Source organism: Octopus bimaculoides, chromosome 14, assembly GCF_046866305.1.
Source record: "Octopus bimaculoides isolate indiv1 chromosome 14, ASM4686630v1, whole genome shotgun sequence".
Taxonomy (NCBI): Eukaryota; Metazoa; Mollusca; class Cephalopoda; order Octopoda; family Octopodidae; genus Octopus; species Octopus bimaculoides.
In genome coordinates, this window is record NC_142941.1 from 54,053,659 (window position 1) to 54,077,599 (window position 23,941).

General features: G+C 33.7%; 1 protein-coding gene and 1 long non-coding RNA gene across 7 annotated transcripts in view; one reads left to right on the plus strand and one right to left on the minus strand.

Annotated features, from left to right (window-relative positions):
* Positions 1-23,941, plus strand: part of LOC128249390 (uncharacterized) — a 110,329-nt gene that overhangs the window by 31,872 nt on the left and 54,516 nt on the right. The window lies entirely within an intron of this gene.
* LOC106868552 (G protein-coupled receptor dmsr-1) overlaps positions 494-23,941 on the minus strand; it is a 185,639-nt gene continuing 162,191 nt past the window's right edge. For 5 of the 6 annotated variants that reach the window (XM_089362985.1, XM_052972867.2, XM_089362987.1 and 2 more), the window contains one exon: positions 494-4,433. In XM_089362985.1, the coding sequence (XP_089219111.1) occupies positions 2,509-3,750 (1,242 nt within the window). In that variant the 5' untranslated portion in view covers positions 3,751-4,433 and the 3' untranslated portion in view covers positions 494-2,508. Of the gene's footprint in view, positions 4,434-7,499; positions 8,092-23,941 lie in introns of all 6 variants that reach the window. The other variant, XM_089362988.1, reaches the window with a different exon arrangement.

The following is a 23,941-nucleotide window of genomic DNA, read 5'->3' on the forward strand; positions in this document are numbered from 1 at the left end:
TATATATATATATATATATATATATATAGGTGAGGACGGGCTTCTTTCAATTTCCTTCTACCAAATCCACTCACAAGGATTTGGTCGGCGCGAGGCTATAGTTGGAGACATACCTACATATGTATGTATATACATACATACATATACATACATACATACATATGTATGTATATACATACATATACATACTTATATATGTATATACATATATACATACATATACATACTTATACATAATTATATATGTATATATATATACACATACATACACATACATATATACATATACATACTTATACATGATTATATATGTATATATATATATGTATATATATATACACATACATATATATATATACATATACATACTTATATATATATACATACATATGTCGTTATTCAATGATATATATCTAAAATTGGGTTTGCCAACTGCATCTCTGAGCTGCTTGATAGGAATACAGAAAGGAATGCTTCAATACAAGAGAGTGCATATATAGAATATTGTTGTTTAATTCTCTTTTGATATGTTTTTAATTTGTTTGCTTGTAACATGTTTATTTTCCACGAATGATATATCATTTTGCTTTCCACATCTTTATCTTCATAAATATCGTATGGTCTTGTTCTCTAGTTTAATCAAGTTTATAGTTGAATATTGAAATGTGAGATTGTGTGTAAATATGTGTATTTCCATCTGTGTTTGTTAATCTATATGATCATATTTTATATATCTATTACACAGACATGCACACACACACACACATCTATATATGTCTGTGTATATATATATACATACATACACACACACACACACACACACACACAAAAGCATGTCGATCTTATGATTATTCCCCTATCTCTGTGCATCTTTACGTGTGTGTGTGTGTGTGTGTGTATTATGTTGTATAAATAAGAATATGGCATTGTTTATATATAATGTGTGTTTACATATACATGTATACACATGCAGATATAAAGAACTTTTTCTCGGTTACACTTGACTTAGCGAAAGTAAGGAGTTATACAATTCAGTGATAAGCATTTAAGATTGTTTTCTCCTTCCAATATCCTACAGCTAGACCTAATTGTTCTTTTAATATGTATGGCTATTTGTATGTATTACATTAAAATGTTTGTATTGAAGGGGAATTTATTTTACATTAGTGTGCGCGCTTGTACGCCACTACACAATACACACGCACATACACACATACACACACGTATATATATAATGCGTGTGTGTGTGTGCATTACTCTATGGTGTGTTTATAGTGTTTGTATAATATTATCTTACGTTTTAATGCGTATATATTTGTCTTTTATGCATGTGTTTGTCATTGTAAAAATTTTTTACTGCCTGTAAATATGCAATGGAATGGACGTGTGGTTGGGGTGGGGAGTATATAATAACATCATCATACAAAAAATATCTCAGAAGTCATTCTCTTGGCATCATTATTGAAAACTCAGGGTTTGTTTCTTAATAAATGTTAATAGGATTTCGTGTGTATGTATGTATGTATGTGTGTGTGTGTATATATATATATATATATATATATGTATATATGCATATGTGTATATGCATATCTGTATATATATATCTATATATGCATAGATATCTGTATATCTGTATGTGTGTGTGTGTGTATATATATATGTATTTATATAAATATATGTATGTGTATATGTATATACGTGTTTATATGTGTATATATGTATGTATATACGTGTTTATATGTGTGTTTATGTGTGTGTATATATATATATATATATATATGTATATATATATCTGTATGTCTATATATATATAAACTACTAACACTGTGTACATGTGTACATTTTAGTTCTTGTACTGTTACATCGTGGTGAAGTTATTGTACACTAAATTCAAACGTTTAAGATATTGATCACATATCTTCTTAGTGGCATACATTTCAATATTCTGTGATCATATTTGTTTTACCCTCAATGGTCAAACTGCTCGCAACAAGATATCAATGTGAGGTAATGACCATTCTTATTCCTCTTTTCGTTTTCGCCACCCAAATTATCATTTTATATGATTTGTTTCTGTATTTTATTCATTGTTAAACTTTATTCTTTTTAGAATTTAGAAATTAAACGTTGGTCACCTTGCTATCGTTATTCACTGTTGTGGCTGTGTTACTTGAGTAGTTAATCGTAATGATCTTCTTTCGATAAATATTGTAGTCAGAATATGCTGAAGTTAGTAATATTTTCTGATATTTGAAATATGTATGATATATCTCAGTGGCATATCTCTCAATTGTCTCTCTATATATAATGTGTGATATTCAGAGGGTGGATTTCCCTCGTCACGGTATAGTCACTTTAAGCCAATGGGCATATTTCTTTTCTTTCTCCATCTACATTTATTATTTTCCAGATTGTACAGTTTTCACATTGTTTCCACATTACTTCTATAGTACTTTATTTTATTTCATTCATTTTTCCATATTTTGTGTATTTCTGAAAATGAAAATTTTACACGTTAGTCGTCTTTGTGTTGTTGCTATGGTTATTTACTGTTGTGGCTGTATTACTAGACTGAGTGGCCGTAATGAGCTTCAACTTCAACCAACCTGGTCTTTGCGGACAGCAGTTGAAGAACGTCGCCACGAATGTCTCGCGGAACTGGCGACTCATAGTACAGTAGAGTACAAAATTAATAGCATTATTACAGAGTGCCATGATATCAAGGACGTCTCCAAGAGGCATGTAAACGCAGGGGAAAAAGTTGTCGATGAAGCTACTTAGAAGTGTTAGTATTCCTTGCGGTAGTTCAGTCAATAGAAACAGCATTACAACCGCCAATAGCATTCCTGTGGTTCGATTGTGTTCTCCATGGCGGTCCGATTCATCTTTGCGTCCTTGAGACTTCAGCTTCATTCTCTTTTTGTAGGCTTTATGCATCACCACAATGAGCATGATAGTAAGAATGGTAAGAGTGACACACGGCACCAGCTTGATGAGAATGGCCTGCACCCAATTGTTTATAGTTTGAATGATGTGCGAAAACATATAGCTGCTCGTACCTATCTTGTAACTGTATTCCTGACTGGGAATCGAACTGACGTTGCTCAGTTCAGAGAGGTTACTTCTTGTGGGAACATATCTGTAAACGTGGCCGGTTGGAGGAGACTCTTCGATGGTATTTAAAATATAGTTTGGAATACAAACGACTATAGTGCTCAGGTGTACAATTAAAATGGTCTGCTTGGAGCGTTTTATGCTGCAAAGTTCACTGCCCCTGATGGGAAAACAAATGTATATATATCGAAATATTGCCAATGCTATAGTAAGTCCAATGGCAATGGTGTGTGTTACAATGGTAAAATTGGCATGGAATAATAAGAGCACAATCCAGCCGTAGCTACGTGTGTGCAAACGTGGAATGTCTCTGTCACGGAGAATGTAGAAATGAAGGGCAAATGGGAAATAAGACATCATCGTCAACATATCAGCTACGGCAAGCCACGTCAAGATTAAATTGGTCGGTGAGATCATATTGCGCCGAGTTAGGCACACAATGTTTGCCAAATTCGCCATGAAACCGAAAGTACATACTATGGCGCTCACATATCCGTGTATCTCGGCGTAGCGTTCGCTGAATTCGTACAGTCCTTGTACGGAGCTTTTTATCAGGATGTCATCTTCTGTGACATTACAGCCCTCTGGTAGAAAATCGATCGAGCCCGGTAATCCTTGGTTTCCATTGGCAGACATGATTTCCTTTGATACAAAGTCAAGATCAATAGAAAATGATTGTGGGGAAAAAAGGCCTCGACAAAACCTTTTGGACGGTAGGAAGTCCGATTCACTTTTTAGCCTTCCTTTATATTTCAATTATAGATAAATAAATATATATTATTTAATTTTACATACATATGTAATGCGTTTAATGCATGTATGACGTATATTGTGCTATATTTCTATGCCTAATAGGCTTATATATAAGCCTATTTCTGTTGAATCTCACCAACATACATACATACACACACACACACATACATATATCTTTACATAAGTAAATGTATGGATATTGTATATTATACGTGTGTTTGTTATATAACGTATATTGTGCTATATTTCTGTGTTTAATAGGGTTAAATATAAGCCTATTCCAGTTGAATCTTTCATGAATATATATATATATATATATATATATATATATATATATATATATATATATATATATATAATGCTAAATGACTGTATCGATATTTGAACTATACGTTCAGTGTCATGAACAATGTTCAGATTTAACTTGGAGCAGCATCTTAACTCGTGATCTCATCAAATTAGATCTCTGAACTTCCAGCACAGGTATGTACTATTAGTAGTAGTTGTAGTAATAATAGAAGTTGTAGGTTTAGGCTTGCTTCACAAAATTTGCTGAGACTTTCAAACTGTAAAGAGAAAAAACAAAATATTAATGCTTGTTTCAAAGAATAATGAGTGAAGGTAGAGAATGAGGGGGAGAAAAAGAAAGTTTGGAAAAGTACATTAAAAGAATAATTTAAGCGAAGAATACAAATGGAAATTGAAAGAAGCCTGAAATATTTAAACTCGTAAATATTATTATAGCTCTTAAACTCAGTATTTCCATATGGAACAAATGATCTCTCTCTCTCTCTCTCACTCACAACGTGATTTTGTATGTTATCTATTTATCTGTCTGTATGTCCCCACCTACCTACCTACTGTATGTTTATTCCTAAGAACAAGGCCTTCAAATATAGAAATAATTACTGAACAATTCAGTGCAACTCTCATAGGGAGTTATACAAATGAAGAATTTGTTTTATTTAATTTTATTTTAATGTAATAGATTTTCTTTTGAAAATTATTAATCTCCTCATTTTATACATGCAGCAAAAAAAAAAATTGAAAGTTGAATTATAATTATTATATTTATGCTATATTTCCTGATAGTATACACAGTGGTAAAAGTATATTTCCACTGTTACCCGTCATGTAACGGATAACACCAATACTGAGGGCCGCGGATGGCAAAAGTCGATATAGTTTCATCAGAATTTAGTTTCGTCTTTTTTTTTATGTTCTAAGTTCAGGACTCTCAGTCTTCTGTCATCTACAAAAGAAGATCCAATCAAGTATAGCTGAATATTTTCTGTACCTTGCGCCTATGGAAAAAAAAAAAGCATTGTCATATACAGGATGTCCTAAAAAATGTATACGCACATTGGATGCTTATCATAATGTATTTTATTTCCAAACTTTTAACAGACTATACTGACAGAATTTAATTTCTCTGTGAACATCTATTTTCATACTGATGACAGGTCTAGTTTAGCAACTGCTCAGAACGCAAAGCATTAAAATAAAAAATGTTCCAGAAACATTGCATTCAGCGTTTGTGCGTATTCTCGTTCTATGGCTACCCTCAATTGTTGATTATTTTCTACTGTAAAATTCATCTTTCAAGTATCTCCATAAAAAAAAAAATGTTTAGTTGTGAACCGTTCGATGAACATGGATGGTATTCAAATGACCCTCTTCATTCAATCCATCTGTTTGGCAAAATCTCATCAGTTTAGACCCTTACATTACTATGGTAATCTGGAAGCATCTTATGTTGCTAAAAGTAAAACTCCACATCTTCAAAGTCATTTTGAATACTTGACATGAGAGATTTTCGCTGCAAGTTCAAGTAAATAGTTCCTGTATTGTCAAAAAAGAGCGGTCCAATTAATCCTTTTGATGATAAGCCGCACTCTACTGTAACTCCTGATAAATTAACATTGTTCTTCCATAAAATTCCCATGTTCTTCCTTAAAATTCCTATATCTCCAGTAGGTGCAATAGCAGAGATTGAGCCATTTACTTTAAAATGTCACGACATCACTCCGAACAATCTTTGTCGGAATGTGTGCATCTTCTACAGATTTTACCAAATGCACACGCGAAACTCTACTCTGGGGCCCGCATTATCTTCACTGAGAACATGGACTATTTTTGGAATATATCTTTTCTAATGACTGGTTTGCCGCATAGATTTTCTTGAACTTTGACAATTCATTTGTCGTACCATTTCTTGTCTTGTGGGGCTCGTCGGTGTCCAAACGTTTCTTGAGGACTTCAAACTTATTTCTAATTCGAATGATGGTAAGTCACTTTGGTTGATCTGTTTGACGTCCGTCTCCAAACTGTCTTTGTTTTTCGAATGTGTTTCTATATTTCCTGTAGCACTTTCGGATAAATTTCCTTTGTTCAAAGATTAGTCTGGCTTCCTTCATTATTTCTGATATGTTAAATCTAAAAAGAAATGCAAATTGAGTTAAAGTGTGGACATATTTTTGGGACAACCTGCATTGATATCATGTCACATATTGTATGCTATTATATTGTTAAGATACTGTTTGCTTTCTCAACATTCATATTCATTTGCTTCTGTGTCATTTCCGACATCTCACACACATACACAAAACAGTAATAATCTGTATTTGCATCGTGACTTCACAATATATAACTACTTTGTTAGTCTGCTACTACACTTCATTAACAAAAGATAATTAAGAGCGCCTTGAATAAGTCAACAACAGTGTAGCAGATGATTTTTTCCCCAGTCTTTGCTTTAGCGTACGCTCTTTTTTTCTTCTTCCTCATTGTATTATGAAAGCTCTTCATCTACATCTTGCTATCACACCGTGTTTGTCCTCTGGCAGTTTGTTTCAATAAAGTGTTCAGTCTGTGAATGCGTATGGTGTACAGATACACACACATACATTAACACACACACACAAACACACACACACAAACACACACACACACATGGGTGTGTATGTATACGCGCGTGTGTGTGTATGTATATGTGTTTGTGTCTACGTGTATACGTGTGTGTGTGTGTGTCTATAACTTAGTTATACCTATAAAAAGAACAAACGAATCATCTGTCGATTTCAACAGACTATTTCTGAAGTTCGAACCCCGGAAACACCCACTCCTTAAGTTACACTGTTAGTGGTTGAGTATACCTCAGACACCTGTACCCTTAACACACCAAATGCATTTTAATAGAAAGTTGTGCACCTGTTCTCGATAAGCTTTCTTATAAGATTCTACTAATTCGTCCTCAGCTTCGTTGACTACTTTAATGTAAGACGGGAATCGTTGACATCTCTGCACTTAATGGTCCTTATTCATTTAGGACATCTGTTGGTAATGGCTGCCTTCAGGGAAGCTATGGTATTGTGAAGATGCTGAATAGATCCCATTTCAACAACGCTCCGAACCGGGTAGTTCTTGCGATTGAAATTTGGCAATTTCGGAGTCTACAAATTCGGTGTTATATGATCGTAAACATCATTTCTGACATCCATTTTCGGATTCTGTGGGCTTTGTGAGAAAGTGCCGAGTCTAGTTGAAAAATGTATGGCACTGTATCCATCAGCATTAATTCTAAGACCCTGTGGAAACATGTGAGATGGTATGACACGAACATCTATACTCACCACTATTAAAACCTTCATAGTTGCTGAAGATTTAGTATGCATCACTCTGAAGACATAGGGAGGATCTGCATGTATCTATCTCTCATTTCTCCTGTTAGACTTTCGATTTTAATTGAAGTTTTTCTCATCAGAAAAAGAATTAACGCATGCCATGTTCGTGAGAGTTTTTAACCTTTGTTAATAACTGCCTAGCATGGATCAAGCGGTTTTCCTGTATCTTAGCAGATATGAACCGTCTTCTCAGTAAATACGACTAATATCAAACTTCCTTGTGCACCAAAGTTCCAAAAGTCCACTCCAACTCCTGAAATTGTTTGCCGGTGGCCTTCATTGATTTTCCAGGATCATCATTGATAATGTTTTGAATTCGCTGAATGAATAGATGCGTTCATCTAGTGTCTAAATGTTTACAATAGTTCTTTTCTTTCCTATACAATTGAAATAATTGTACCAGAGGCTTCCAGTATTGTGTACAAAAGATCTTGTATCATTTATAAAGTTGGCGATTTTTAAATCGCTGTGTTTTGCGCATATAGCAATAACTGCTTGTCCTTGCATTTCTTGTGTTACATTTTATCCGCCATTGGGGAATCTGAAAGAAATAAAAACATTTTAATCAGTTTGAAGAGATGCTGCGTGTTAAGTGTCCTCAAATCCCCCTCGTACTATATATGTGTGTGTCTATAGATATGTTTCTGTGTGTGCGTGTATATATATATATATATATATATATATGTTTCTGTGTGTGTGTATATATATATATATATATATTTAATAATGAATAAATTACTTACATGTCTGCATTAATGCAAAATACCCTTCATTAATGCAGATATGCAAGTAATTTATCTATTATTAGATCTGATATAAATTTTTTTTTACATGTTAAGTTACGAAACAATTTGTCGTAATGTTAGAATTCTCTTATTGTCAAATAAAATTTCATCAAACTATTCCTCTGTCACTTATGACTTTATACATACATACATACATACATACATGTAAAGTTTGTGTTCCGTTTTTCTTTTGATTGCTTCATTTAATATATTCTCTTACATACATATTTGTTTATTGTAAAATCCATGTTGTTCTGACATAAACAAAACATTATCAGAATTTTGCTTCCCAACTGCCCTTTTCAGGCATATTCGAATATTTACACTCCAGTAAACATTTCCTACTTTCTGTATTCATTCACACAGTATCATTCTCGTTTGTTGTACAATAGTATAAAATGTTCCTGCCTCTACATTTCTTTGTTCCGTGCACATCTATTCTGGCACATGCAGCATATTCTTATAAAGTGTACACTTATATATTGGAAGCTTGATTTCAAAATACTGGTTTTTCTGCAATGCTCACTGCTAACTAATAGTTTCATAACATTAGATTTCTATATTAAGTAAAAGATCTGCGAAAACTACAGGTTTCTATCTTCTAACCGCACATGGATAAAAGTACCAAGAATAAAAAACAAATTTGAAGTATTTCCACGTCGTACTCAGTTTCGTGTTTGATACATGGAAAGGTATTACAGGGATGCACACAAATGTATGCGTGCCCAATATATATATATATATATGTGTGTGTGTGTGTGTGTGTGTGTGTAAAAATATACAAACTTAAATATGTGTAAGGGCTTATACGCATGATGGGTACATATGTATATACATCTTTTAGCTTCGAGATTTTGATGATGTGATTGTTTATTTTTAGAATAACATTGCAAGTTAGATGTGAGGGGCCAGACCTGGCCATTTTGAACATAAAACAGGTAAAATATTTGGGCCTGGTATGGCCGCTTTAAATTCTAAAGGGTTAAAGTTGAAAATGTTGTATTGAAAGTTGTCTATAAATCAATCTTTTGATACAGTAGTGTATGAATCCATTTTGTCTTGTATAGAAATATATTTCGTTTGCATTTAAAGCATACGTATATAAATACATTTTGTTTATGTTTTGCTTTGAATGATATATATTTCAATCGCATTTGAAAGGTATGAATGTATTCGTAATTACACTTTATCTGTCATAAATTCAAACTGAAATAGATCTTTTAAATTATCTGAAACTAAAACAAACTGTTTCCAAAGCAAACAAAATATATTTTTACACACTTCAAATAGAAGCGAAACACATTAAAAAAAGTTTTTATTTAAAAAATTGCAGACTCGAAATGTCTGATATCCAAAGTGTTTTTATAAAGATACCATCAAAATGTTAGGGGACGTACTGGGAAAATCATATTGAAAAACTTACTGTTGGTTCTAACATGCGATTGTATAACTTATTTCTTATACATATATATCTGTAAATTTTACTATTCCTAACCTATATAAACCTATAACTACAGATGTATACGAAATGATATTTCTTTTATATTGCGACTCATCATATGAGCGACGATAACAGGAACAGTGGGAGTCGCAGCAAAGGAATTAACTATCTGAAATATTTAAAGATGAGATAGAAAAAGAGTAACTGGAGTTATACGTTTACACGCAGTGTAAGATTTAAAAAATAAATAGCTGAAAACAAACTTCGAAGTCACATTTTGATAAAAATATATCAAAACTGCAATCTTTAAGAATTCTTAGCAATGTAGATTTTAATGCTTGCTTTTTAGTAAAAGTGATTCCGAATAATTAATAAGCAGTTTTCTCCTTAAATACGTATGTATGCGTGAATATATGTAAATACCTATGTACACACACACACACACACACACACGAATGTATGAGTATATATATATATATATATATATATATATTTCATTAGCCGCAAGAGCACTATCTTAATAAGCTGATATGGGAGACAAAAATCCTTACGGTCGCAGATATAGCCATATATACATAAAGAGAGGGAGGAAATAATACCATGTGCATTTTCAACTGTCTTTTATATAACTACTTGTATGGATTAGTAACAATCTCTCTCCATCTCTCTATATAATTATATATGGTGTATGTATATATATATATATATATATATATATATATGTGTGTGTGTGTGTCTGTGTGTGTGTATGTTTTTTTTTGAAAATAATTTAGCATTAAAGTGAAAGGAATAGTCAATCTTAGTGGAATTTGAACTCGGAATGTAAAGACACAAGGAACGCCACTAAGAATTTTGTCCAGCCTGCTGACGATTCAGCTAGGCCGCCACTTTGATAATAATAATGATAATAATAATAATTATCCTTTGTACTATAGGTAAAAGGCTTGAAATTTTTGGAGAGGGGGCTGAAAGGCAAAGTTGACCACAGCAGGACTTGGATTCAGAATGTATTAAAATGTTGCGTTGTATTTGTTTCGACGCCCCAGCGTTCCAGTCCACTCACATACTACTCATCGATTGCTGCTGCTATTATTTCTATAAGCATTAAGCCAAAAATTGTCCGGAGAAGGAGCTAGTTCATTAAGTGTGTGACTGATGCATTATTTTATCAACCCTGGAAAAATATGAGACAAAGTTGACCTCGGCTGGATCTGAACTCGAAACCTAAAGGACTGGAACGTATATTGTAAAGCAATTCCCGACGCTTTAATGTATTTACCGAATTATTCTATTTTACTTTCCCGTTTAGTAATAACAATTTCTTTTCGAGATGTGAAACCATTTTAACTACACAGCTACGAGTGTTTTTCACAAACGTGTTGATTGGAAATGATTATTACAGATGAATTTAGCTATTAATTACATCGTAGAACAATTTTACTCATATAAAACACCACAAGGACTGTTAAATTCAGTTTTCATTTATTTCTTGAGATATCAAAACTTTCGTAGCTCTCCTGCAAACTAGTTACTGACACCCCCCCCCTCCAGTTTGCACAATTCAGGAAATAAACGGAAAGTGAATTCGATTTTTATATGTGTCTTAAATGGTTAAAACGACTCTTTTACAATGTAATTGATTTTTTCAACACACGACCTCAGATCAAGTAACTTGATAGAAATGCACAACTCTGAAATAATATTGATTACACGTTTATTACAAAGCACTAAGCCATATTTTGTAGAAACCTCACGAAGCCTAGCTTAACTAAGCACAATAAATCTAACCTAATGCAACCTAACCTAACCAAGCTCTACTTAAACTAACCAATGATATTAGTCATTACTGACATATGGCATTGGATACTTAATTTCCCGTCAAACCATTAGGCTTGACGGGAAATAAAATATCCAGTGCCATATGTCAGTGACTGCATTGTTTCTGTTGAGCTTTATTGAGTTGTACAGAAGACACAAACATTGGTCATTCTCTATAATCGCCAATTCATCGTTTCATCCATAACATTGTTACATTAGTAAGAATACATCTTGGAAAGAAGTCGTTAAGACGAAACAGGAAATCAATTTATGAGGAAATTACAGTGGTTTGGTAAAAACATTAAAACGTCGGAGAAAATGCCTTGTGGTTTGTTCCGGTTCTTTACTCTTTGAGTTCTAATCCTGCAAAGATTCAAATTTGCTTTTTATTTTTCCAGGGCCGATAAAATAAGGTATCGGGCAAAATTTAAGCGACTAACTTCCTCGCCCATCCAAAAGTTCTGATCTTGAGCCTATGTGAAGAATTATTGAAGGGAAGTGATTTGGTATAATCATTTGACAATGCATATATTCTGAGTTCGTAAACTGTCGAGCTCAGCTTTGCCTTTCATCGCTTTGGGAACGATAAAATAAGGAACCGGTCGAGTAGCAGGATACTGATTAAACTCTTTCCCTAAATTCTCGCTTTGTGCCAATATTAAAAAACGATGATTATTATTTTATTTGTTTTGTTATTTCATGTCTTGGAAAGTTATGCTACATATCATTCTTGTGTTTGGAAGTGAAATATACTGGATATTTCTAATTGGAGAATTATTTTGTTTTGTCGCATGGAATTATGACAAAGAAAAGAGTCTGTTCTGTTCTTTTTTTTACTTTAGAACAAAATTCCTTGTCAGTGAGAAGATACAATACATTTTGTTAAAATTGTTTTGCATAATCATATTTTAAGACGGTTTCCTTTATTGGGGAATAACTGGGAAAAACTGCTCAACCCAAATGTGCTGGCATTAACATAAACAAAAGCATGAGCATAAATCTTTCAGTTAAAACTTTTTGAAAGAAAAAATATTAATACAGGTTTTAAAAAAGGAGGAATAAATGAAAGCTAACATTATTGAACGTACAAAAATGAAGAAAAACTATAACATTTTGACGGAAAAAGAGTGGCAATATTGATTTAAACATTTGCGGAGAAAATGCAAGCAATAACAACAAGACGGACATATTTTACTTGGGTATGATTCCAGAAACAGAATTGCGAACGTTGTTTGTTCAAAAGAGTTTGTGGGCGTAGAGAAGAGTGAACAAGAAAACAAAATTAAGACATTGTAGTGGTGTCTCCGAGAAGGATGACTATTCTTGCCCGACAAATTGATCTAAGAATGATTAAGATGTAAAGTGATACGTTTCTGTCTCGCAGAGAGTAAAGTGGTTCTGCTTTCATTGTAACCTCAAAGGAATGTCTGAAGGATATCTTGGTAGATATATAAGCTAATGCGTTAACCATTAACGAGGCAAAATCATGGAACTATCTGTCCAGTATTCAAGACCAAAGAGGCGACAAACAGGGATAGTGCGATGTCCACTTGCCCATAGGTTCAAACCACAATATGCGAAGCCGGCACAATACAAGTATGTGGAGGTGGTGAATGCAGAGACATGTAGTTGTTAGGGGTCAATATGATCTTACAAGTTGGAAACAAGGTCATGCTGGAGCTGTTGCAAAAACAAAAAGCAGTGAGACTGTCGATGCGAGGCACAAAACTCATTCGTTACACGTGTGAATATAAGATCTTTTTTGGCGGCATTTGTTTGCAATTAGGAACTACAAAATCTCAGCTTGGGGCCTGGTGCTCCAACGGCATTACCAGTCTGGTATAGGAAATGAAGAAAACTTCGTCGTCAGACGCAAAAAAACTGAAGTTGGAACTCCCTTCCTGTAATACCAATTCATCCATTTACGACGATGGGAAGAAATGCAGATTTGAGCGAAGTAGCAGACGACAGCCAAGGAATCAAATAAAAACGAAGAGAAATAGGCGACGGGAGAGGCAAATATAGAGAATGTATAAAACAAACAGAGGATTACATGGATTCCACGGTCTAATGAATATACATACATTCATATACATACATTCATATATATGATGTGTGTGTGTGTGTATGTATACACCACACACACATCTTTAATATAGACAGATAGCAAAAAAATTCATTGAAGTCACGAGATATTCTCTTAGGTTTGTATTTGATTCCAATATATGCTATATAACATTAATTTCCAGCCATAATCTATTTATTAGTTGTTTATATCGCCATATGATTTTTTTGTCTGTACCGCTGTGTTTGTCTCTATCTCCCGCCCTCTCTTTACACGCACACAGTTTCTCACTTTTCCCTCTTTTGCAACAATAAACGATTATGAGATTCGATTTCAATGTTCCAAATGGCAACATGAAAATATATATTAATCTGTTAGTCAGCGTCTCTTTATCAGAATCTCGCAAATAACAACGAAACAAAAATAGCTGCTTTTGTCTGTCTGTTTGTATATGACCGTTTGTACGAGTATATATGCGTTCATAAACGTTCGTCTGTGATTACATTCAGGCCCACATGTGTGTTTGAATCTTTGTGTGCATGTGTCTGTACTCGTCTGTGTGGTGACAAATGAGGAATGGTGTTGATCAATATGACTGAATATTTCAGAGTTTCCTATGCAATCATGAAATCAAGGATTCGATCCTTTCCGCTAAGCGGAAGCTTGTAGAAGTGACCACTGCCCAAAAATTGAATCAACTTTAATTTGCGAATGGAATTAGTAAACGGAAATTGAATTCTGAAAAACAGAATCAGTATGATGCTGTGTGTGTGACAAGGCTGACCCTTTAAATTACTGGTTCACAATGAGATTATATATATGTATAGGATATTCAGTCATTTACACGATACCAGCATATACAATTCCGTCTTACAATATTCAAAATAGCCGTGTAATATCCAAAGATACTGCTAGTTTACATATTATTCGCTTATGGCTTTATTCTCGTTCCTCAGATTTTAATTTTCAAACGGCCATTTATCATTTACATGTTTCAGTCACAGCGACCATGCTGGGATATTGCCTTGAATGCTTTAGCTGAACAAATCGGCCCTAGTACTATTTTTAAAGCCAGGTACTCAGTGGCCCGGCAAAAGAAAACGATATAATAAGTTGTGGGGAGGTAAACAGCACAACATCGGTTGTCAAGCAGTGGGATCTGCCAGAAATGGCAACACACTCTCTTTCTACCTGTCTCTTTGTTTGTCTATCTGTCTCTGAAATTACATTCTACCATATTGAAAAAAGGCTGCATGCAGTTTTGAGTGTGCTGCTTCTGGGAAAGAGACGGGATAGTCTCGACTGGAACGCCTTTGATCACTGAAATATTCGATCAGGGATGACCTGAATCTAAAAAAGAAAAAGAAAAGAAAAGAAACAGAAAAGCGATAGTCAGTAGTTGAAACTGGGTCGCCGGCACGGCTCTTCGCAAACCTAACCTACCGCGAATTTCATACGTCAACTGTGCTCTTGCTAACATCTCAAGATAGAAACGATTTATGTCAATAGCAAAGTCACTTGAGATCGAATTAACGCATCTATTTCATTCCTTTTAACCTAATTGCCATATCAAATAATTAATGACTGTTTTTAGAAACAGCCATAGCGTAATATCTATAATTGATGGCACTAGCTCTGAAATAGTAGTAGTCGCTAATGGCACCACGAAGAACTAGTGTTATAGGCCGTTGGTTTATCAATGTCTGGTCACTTATCAAGTTTTTGCTATGAGTCACAAGAGATTTCCTGCTGCCACCACCACCATCACTGATATCGTTTTCATTATCATCACTAGCAGTAACGACAACAACTGCAACAGCAGCATATATGTAACAACAACAGCAGCAATAGATCGTATTGTTGACATTTAGTTTTGATGGTGGTAGAAGTCTTCAAAGTGTAACACAGTACTTGTTCCTGGATATGAAGGGAGTGAAGCTGAGAGAGAGGACGGAGGGAGAGGGACGGGAAGAGAGATAGAGGAAGAGAAGAGTAAAATGGGAGGAAAAGAGTCCTATCTATCTCATTTGACTAACGCATTAAGCAATATAAGTGGGTGGGAGTAATAATAGCTCAACCAGTGCATTTTCATCGCAAAATTCTATCTATAAAACACATTTCATATCGATTTTAAAACGGGGAATTACATTTTCCCCCACGATTCTAAATTTGCAGAAGAGCATGATCCTTTATGAAGGCGTTAATGACAATGATTTAGAAGCTATTTATGCGATTAAAGTAATTAAACAAATACAGTTAAAAATCGTTCTGTCAGTGGCTTGTGAATGGTGTACCGAAAAAGATGTCTAGGTGCATCGCAGGTGTTCTGGACATATAATTCAAGGCTTTAGAAAAATCTATATTAATAATGTAAGAGCGAATGGTGTTGTTCATAATTTTGTGAAACTGAACGAGAAATCTCACACCTGCTGGAGGAAATAGCACTGGTCTTCTATATTCTGTTAAAAACTTGAGGTATCTACATGGTGTGAATGTGGAGGCTTTCAAGAGATAACTGGAATTCCCATTACCTAAGATTCGAGATAAACGTCCCTCGTGCAAGAAATGCAAATGATGGTAGCAAAACCTCACTCTCTCTCATTCACCAAAAGCAACCCAAAAAGCCTAGCAACAACAGTTGCGGTGCCCCAGCATAGCCAGTTTGAAGGCTTAAACCGGTAAAAGAGTAAAAGAACTGGTGGGGTAGATTTTTTGCTAGCAGCTTATCGTATAGCTGTTCTTGATAATCTCGTTTTAATCCTCCACATTCAGCACATTGCAACAACCTTCGTCTTCCTTCTATTCATTTAAGAATTCCATTACTTCATTTGTTTTGTGAAGAACCGTGAGCTCTTTTTCGATGCGAGTGGAGGTGGCTTCTCCTCAAACCGTTTGCTTGCCTCATCTTGAGGTGTATTTGTTTCTTCCCTTGCCCTCTATGCTGTCCTTAGCAACCTCCCACACCTTGTGCTTGCTTTCAATCAGTTCGAACGAAGGACGTTGTGATATTCTTCGATGCTTTTGGAGTCGTGTCGGATAGGGCCACATAAAGAGCAGCCTCCATGTTCTGCAATTGCCGTTGCTTTTGTTTAGGATTCTTCAGCACATCTGAATAGAGACACTCTTACTTTCATATGTAGCCAGTTGTTTTTCCGTTCTGAACAACCAGAAGCTCTTCTCTTTTGTACCCTTTACAAAGGACTAGTCTGGGATCGTTTTGAAGTCATGTGGTGTTATGATGGCCAACATGTTGAAAGAAAGAATTTACATAACTAAAGGGCCCATCGATACTATCCATCTGCCCTCGTTGAGCTAAAAATGTAACTAAGAATCGCGAACGAAAGTCATCAACGACATTTGTTACGGCGTCTCCTCAGTCACTTCGTCAAAATATTGTGGAATTAAGACTGACATGTGTATGACGTTCTGCCTGAGCTGACGTCTTCGCTCCGTTCCTCATTCCAAAACAATATATACGCCATATACACCCTCTCGTCAGATATAGATTTTATATTTTTCTATGAGGAACCCTACAGATTCAGGACTAACCTGACAATCTAATGTAAACGCTCTCATACATTTTTGTTCTTCAGGCTACAAAGCTTTAATAATTTCTATATTAGGCACAAAACCAGAATTAGTTTTAGAGTGGCGGAGGGGCGTTGTTCATTGATGCTAATTTCCATCTTCATTGGTATTTATTTTGTCATCTTCAGAAAGATGTGAGGTTAAATTAACTTCGATGGAATTTGAACTGAAAACGTAAAGTGTCGAAACAAAAATCCGAAAGCATTTTATCCAACGATCCACCAATCATCAGGCCTTAAATAATAATTTACACACAACATCAACGACTTTCCTGGGAGAGGTTGATCGATTAAAACTACCTTAGAATTTGACTGGTTTTGTAGCAGTAACGAAATGCAAAGCTATGCTCGGAAGAATCTGAAGGTTCGTAAATAAACAGCGAAAATGAAACTGGACGCATTGGTCTGAAGTTTTCTATACTTATAATTAGATTCAATATTAGTTCTTCGAACTATTTTCGGCCTTGATATGTCTTTTGCATGTCTTAGCAACTTAAAAACTTTAAATATTAGTAATAGAACCATTTCTGATGGTTGTGCTGCACTTTCACCATTAAATAAACTGATATGTGCATTGGGATGTATTTTCATCTGATACTAGCAAATATTCCTCTCTCTCTCTCTATCTATCTATATACATATGAGTGTATATATATATATATATATATATATATATATATATATATATGAGTGCATATATGTGTATATATTTATAAATATAGAAGTATATATGTATATATATGTGTATATAAATATATAAGTATGTATATATATGAGTATATAAATATATAAGTATGTATATATATGAGTATATAAATATATAAGTATGTATATATATGAGTATATAAATATATAAGTATGTATATATATGAGTATATAAATATATAAGTATGTATATATATGAGTATATAAATATATAAGTATGTATATATATGAGTATATAAATATATAAGTATGTATATATATGAGTATATAAATATATAAGTATGTATATATATGAGTATATAAATATATAAGTATGTATATATATGAGTATATAAATATATAAGTATGTATATATATGAGTATATAAATATATAAGTATGTATATATATGAGTATATAAATATATAAGTATGTATATATATGAGTATATAAATATATAAGTATATATATATATATATATATATATGAGTATATAAATATATAAGTATATATATGAGTATATATATAAATATGTGAGTGTATATATATATATATATATATATATATGAGTGCATATATATATAAGTACATATATATATAAGAGAAAGAAAGACAAAGAGAGAGGGAGAGAGAAAGTGAGATTAATTTGGTATGTACTGCGCATATGTATGTACAATCATTACACTTAGCTGTGGTGCAGTGCTTGGCACGTTTCTCTTTTCCATTGATGTGAGTTTTGATTCTGTCATGGGAATAACTTGTTACTTTTAAATCTCGAGGTATTACTCGTATATGCATACCGATTATAAGTGTTTACATTATTAAAACTAGCATACACATGCGACTACGTGTGTGTGTGAGTGTGTGTAAAAAAAACTTGTAGCAGAATAACGTATATATTACAAAGTGGTCAGGATGCATACGCACGTATGTATGTATTTATAATCTAAATTTATACATATATTGATTACATGCACACTCACAACACACGTATATGTATATATAAATGTCTCTTTATATATATATATGCTTTTATGTATATATCTGTGTATACATGTATCAATATACATATGTTTATATATACATAGTTAAATGGTTGTATGCAGTATACAACTAATCTGCGTATGTGTAGAGAAGCACTAATGCGTAGATGTTTGCATGCACACACACACACACACACACACACACACACACACGCGCATATGAAACAAACCAAAGAAATATACAAACACATAAATATACATATTTCTTTACGTTTCCTGTATTTTCGGTTAACCGATAAACGTAGTTATCTGAAACATGTTGCGTTTTTAGAATTGAAAAATTTCTAGAGGGGGGTTTCGTCTTCCGATTGTGATGGTAGTCTCATATAATCAAAGTTTATCAACTTCCTATTTTACAAGTGTGCGAATCTCTAATCACGACTGTAAAGACACACACAGCAATACTGGATTGTGGAATGTTTTAAAAGGAGAGAATTCTCCAAAAGAAGTATACAGCAGCTCATTTACTCACATATACAATGTAATATAATATAGAATACACACACACACACACACACACACACACACACACACACACACACACACACATACACGTTCGTTCTATTTTCTTTTTCTCCTTGTCAATCCTTTATTTTCTCTCCTTGTTAATCCAATATTCTCTCCTTGTCAATCCTTTATTTCAGAAGAAGAGTGTAAACTCGAAACAATTAAAGACGTTATGCATTAGATGCATTAGCGTTTCATATAATCTCTTTTGGATTAAAGTCGTTCTTGAATGTAAGGGTTTGAGCGAGGTATTAATTAGGTTTGAGGGTGGGTTCTTATGGAGAAGCGTTTTGAAAAAAATTTATTGATTAAATTTGGGATTATGCTATGATTAAGAATTTATTCCTGTATTTAGAGCTTTGGAAGCAAGTGTGAATGTTTAGGTGAGTCCCTTTGTTATATATATAAAGTAAACAGAAAATAGTCAAATATTGATCAACAACAATTGACTTACATCAATTATTATTTTTTGATTCAATACAAATAGACTGCATCCCATCTAACAGAAGGGAACATTTATTTGTTTTATTAAGGAAGCGAGCTGGCAGAACCGTTAGTATAACAGGCAAAATAAAATGCTTAAAGGTATTTCGTCAGCGTTTACGTTCTAAATTCAAATTATACCGAGGTCAACTTCATCTTTCATCCTTTTGAGGTCGATAAAAATAAGTACCAGGTGAGCATTCTAGTCGATGTTATCGACCCACCCACTCCCTCAAAATTGCTGGACTTGTGCCAAAATTTGAAACTAATATTAATCGTATATATTATAGTTTGTGTAAATGGCATATACCTAATTCAAGTATATTAAATCAGAACATAGGGTTAAGTGAAAACAGTTTTTCATTTGAAACTTTATTGAAAGTATGTTTAATTTTTTTTAATTCTCGAAATACCTTAATTCTTTAAAGAAAACAAAAACAAAACAAAAACACAACGTGGAGCTCAATAGAAACCGGATTGCAGGAAGGTGAACAACGTATGGAAATATATGAATTCGTATATCGTGAGGAAATTAGAATGTTCAGAGAGAACACACATGTCCAAAGAGTGAAACTGCAATTCATGTAGCGATAAAGAAATGCTATTAAGAATTGCGTTGGGTCTCAGCTTATAAGATAATAAAATATGTACCAATCATAGTCTTATGTATTTTGTATATACCTAACAGCGCCTCAGGCTACACAGCCTGTTGACTTTACCAGAAATAAAAAAAAAAGGAAGGAGAAATATGTAGAAATATATGCTATAGCAGAAAATTAACATGGCAGTAGACCAGATAGAAAAACACAAACAAAAAAATAAAACACAGCAAAAACCAAACGCAAAACATATAAGGAAGAGGTATAAAAGAAAAACCTGGAAGACTGAATAAAACATGAATAAATAAGGAACCACAAACACAATAAGAGGATGAAAATGAAGATGAGGAGAGTTATAAAGTACAAATATAAAGGAAGGGCCAATATCTAAAGGATACAGAGAGATATATAATAAAAAAAAAAAAAAGGGAAAGCAGTTGGAAAGACATGCTTTAGTCGTTCGGGTGTACAAAGGGTGAAAAGGATATTAAAGTATTTATCTTTTAGCCGATGTTTGCAAGACGTAATCCACTCGGTCTTATGTTCTTTAGCAAATAAAATCGCAATAGCTTCGACCGTGCAGACATCACAGAGATATTTATTGCCAGCAGCAAGTTTGGTTTGTACTGATGCATTCAAAGATTATATATATATATATATATATATATATATATATATATATATAAATGTGTGTGTGTGTACATTTGTGTTTAGATGCGTATTTTTTTTCATCTAGGTTTATATTTACATATATAAGTGCGTGTTGTGTATCTCTCCATCTGTGTATTTGTGTGTTTGTGCTTTTTATTTAAGCTATGTGCATGCGTGTTTGTGTGTATGTATGCATGTGTGTATGCACACACACATATATGTATCTGTCTGCTTTCGTGTTGCATTCGACTTCCGTCTGTAATTACGACGTTTTTTTTTTTTAATTAAATTTCACCCAACAATACTTTGAAAATTTCCCTTTCAGAGTCTGTTAATTTTTATCCTCGTACCTTTAATATAAAACTCATACAACCCGCTTTGTCTTCATTCCAATTTTCTGCCATCCCACAATTGATGCCTTTATTAACTATTCGTCTCTCATCTAATTACCTATAACTTTTATGTTTCCGTCTTCTACCCATTCACTGGATGTTTTGTCCACTGAGATCCTCCTCCTCTTTGCTATCGTTTATCTAAGCTGCTGTCTAGATTAAACTTATTTTTTGCGTGTGTATTACCATATATATAAAACATATTCTGTGCCCGTGCATGTACGAAAGAAGATGAAGTTTAATATGCGTTACAATTGTGTCGGTGCAATTCCATTCCGTTTCGTATTATAATACATAAAATTTATGATGTGTGACAAAATATGCAATATCTCTATTAATTTACAGACGGTTGAATATGCCGGATTAACACCTCGTCAGACAAGCACCACGTTGTGCTACTACTATACATGGTGTACACACAATGTATAATTGTTGCACAGCGTGTAAATTTATACAATTGTATATTTTGTCAAGCATAATGAACGACATATAATGTGGTTCGAAACGGAGTGCTACTGAAACAATTGTAACGGAGTATTAAACCTGTGCTACATTGACTCTTTGTTTCTTTCCTTGACTCTTATGTTACCATACAAAATACGTATACGTTAGTTACACCGTTGGGAAGTAGCCGGTGTTTAAATTTGTGTACCACTAATAAAGTGAATTTAAGCAAGAGTTCATATTAAATGTTAAATAGGAATACACTGGGTTTTACCCAATACACGCTTAATTTTGAGTTCTCTAGTCATTTTATCATGCTGCTGGACTGTATTAACTCCGTATGATTTCTGACATTACCAACATGGCCGAGATGGGCGATTAAATCTAATGTATACGCGGGAAATGCATGTATATATTGGTATTTATACGCAAACGTTTATCGGTATGTATATGTATTGTCGGTTTATCTCCACTGAGGAGTACAAAGTAATCTTCATTACAGAGCACGAAATCTTAAGACAGGTTTATCCGAAATCTGTAAATCTTCTTCCCCATTTCCTCGCATTGGGCCTTGCGTTATAAATAGAGAACAAATTTTGAGTGGATTGTAGGTACTTGACGTTCACTTCTAGCGTATAGGCGCTGACATTCCAGTGTCCTTAATTATAATTATATACTCTTAGATATATATATATATATATATATATGTATATATATATATATATATATATATATATATATATATCATATTTCTCGATTGCAGCGTCGAAGATACATTCTAGCGATTCAAAAGCACTCAAAGAATGTTAACTTCACTTAAAGTTTGTTAGCTGTCAACATTTTCGTCGCACGAACTGTGACCTGGGCTTTGTGTACTTTTGAATGACTAAGCCGTGTCTTCCACGTAGCAATCGCGGTCTCAGACGAATCATTTGGATGTTAAGTACACCCTCTATATAGGAATGTATGTATGAGTATCATTATTTAGTTTATTTCAAGATTTCTGGCCAATAGAGAAAGAACTGGTTTCTAACCTAGATCCAAGGCTCCTTCACTGGAATTTCAGCATCAACAACAGGGTATTCTTGTATGGATGTATATGTCCATATATTCTCATGCATATCTAGACATAGTTGCATATCTAGACATGCTCATTTATATATTTAAATGATAAACTTCTGGTAAGTTTTACAGATTTTTACAGCTCCAGTGATAGATTGGATCTATAGTCTTCGAATTAGCTTTCTCCTTTCTGGTTTTGACAATGTGTGTATGTGTATAATGCTTGTGCCTGTGTATGTATTTTTATGTTCCTTGATGCCTTGCTGTTGTCTCTGAACTTCAGCGAATCGCCAATGCACCGCTATGAAAGAACAACAAAAACACAAGAATGATTTGTACGACAGGACTGGTTCTTTATTCATGGACGACGAAATGATGAATAGCAAAGGCAGCTTCAGTTTGATTTGAACTCAGAGCGCTGAGAATCAGAACGATTATTGCGAAGCTGTGTATTCCAGGCACTGACTACTCTATCAAAAAAGGCCATTCACTCACTCTCACATTTGTTCACAGGCATCTGTATGTATGTATGTATGTATATGTCTCTATTTGTACATATATATATATAGAGAGAGAGAGGCACACACACAAGCACATATGTGTGTAATGCATATGGTATTGAAAGAGAATAGAAGAAAGCCAAAGATAATTTTCCATGGTGAAATTATGTGAAAAGGATAAGATTATGGACCAAAGAATAGGAAGAGAGAAAAGAAAAATGAATTAAACCAGTGAGAAATATGTATGAATATTTTCCATTTATAGTCAGTCACAAAAGCATAGCAGCCATTATTCCATTAAGGCTTTTCGCACTAATAGTTCATACATATT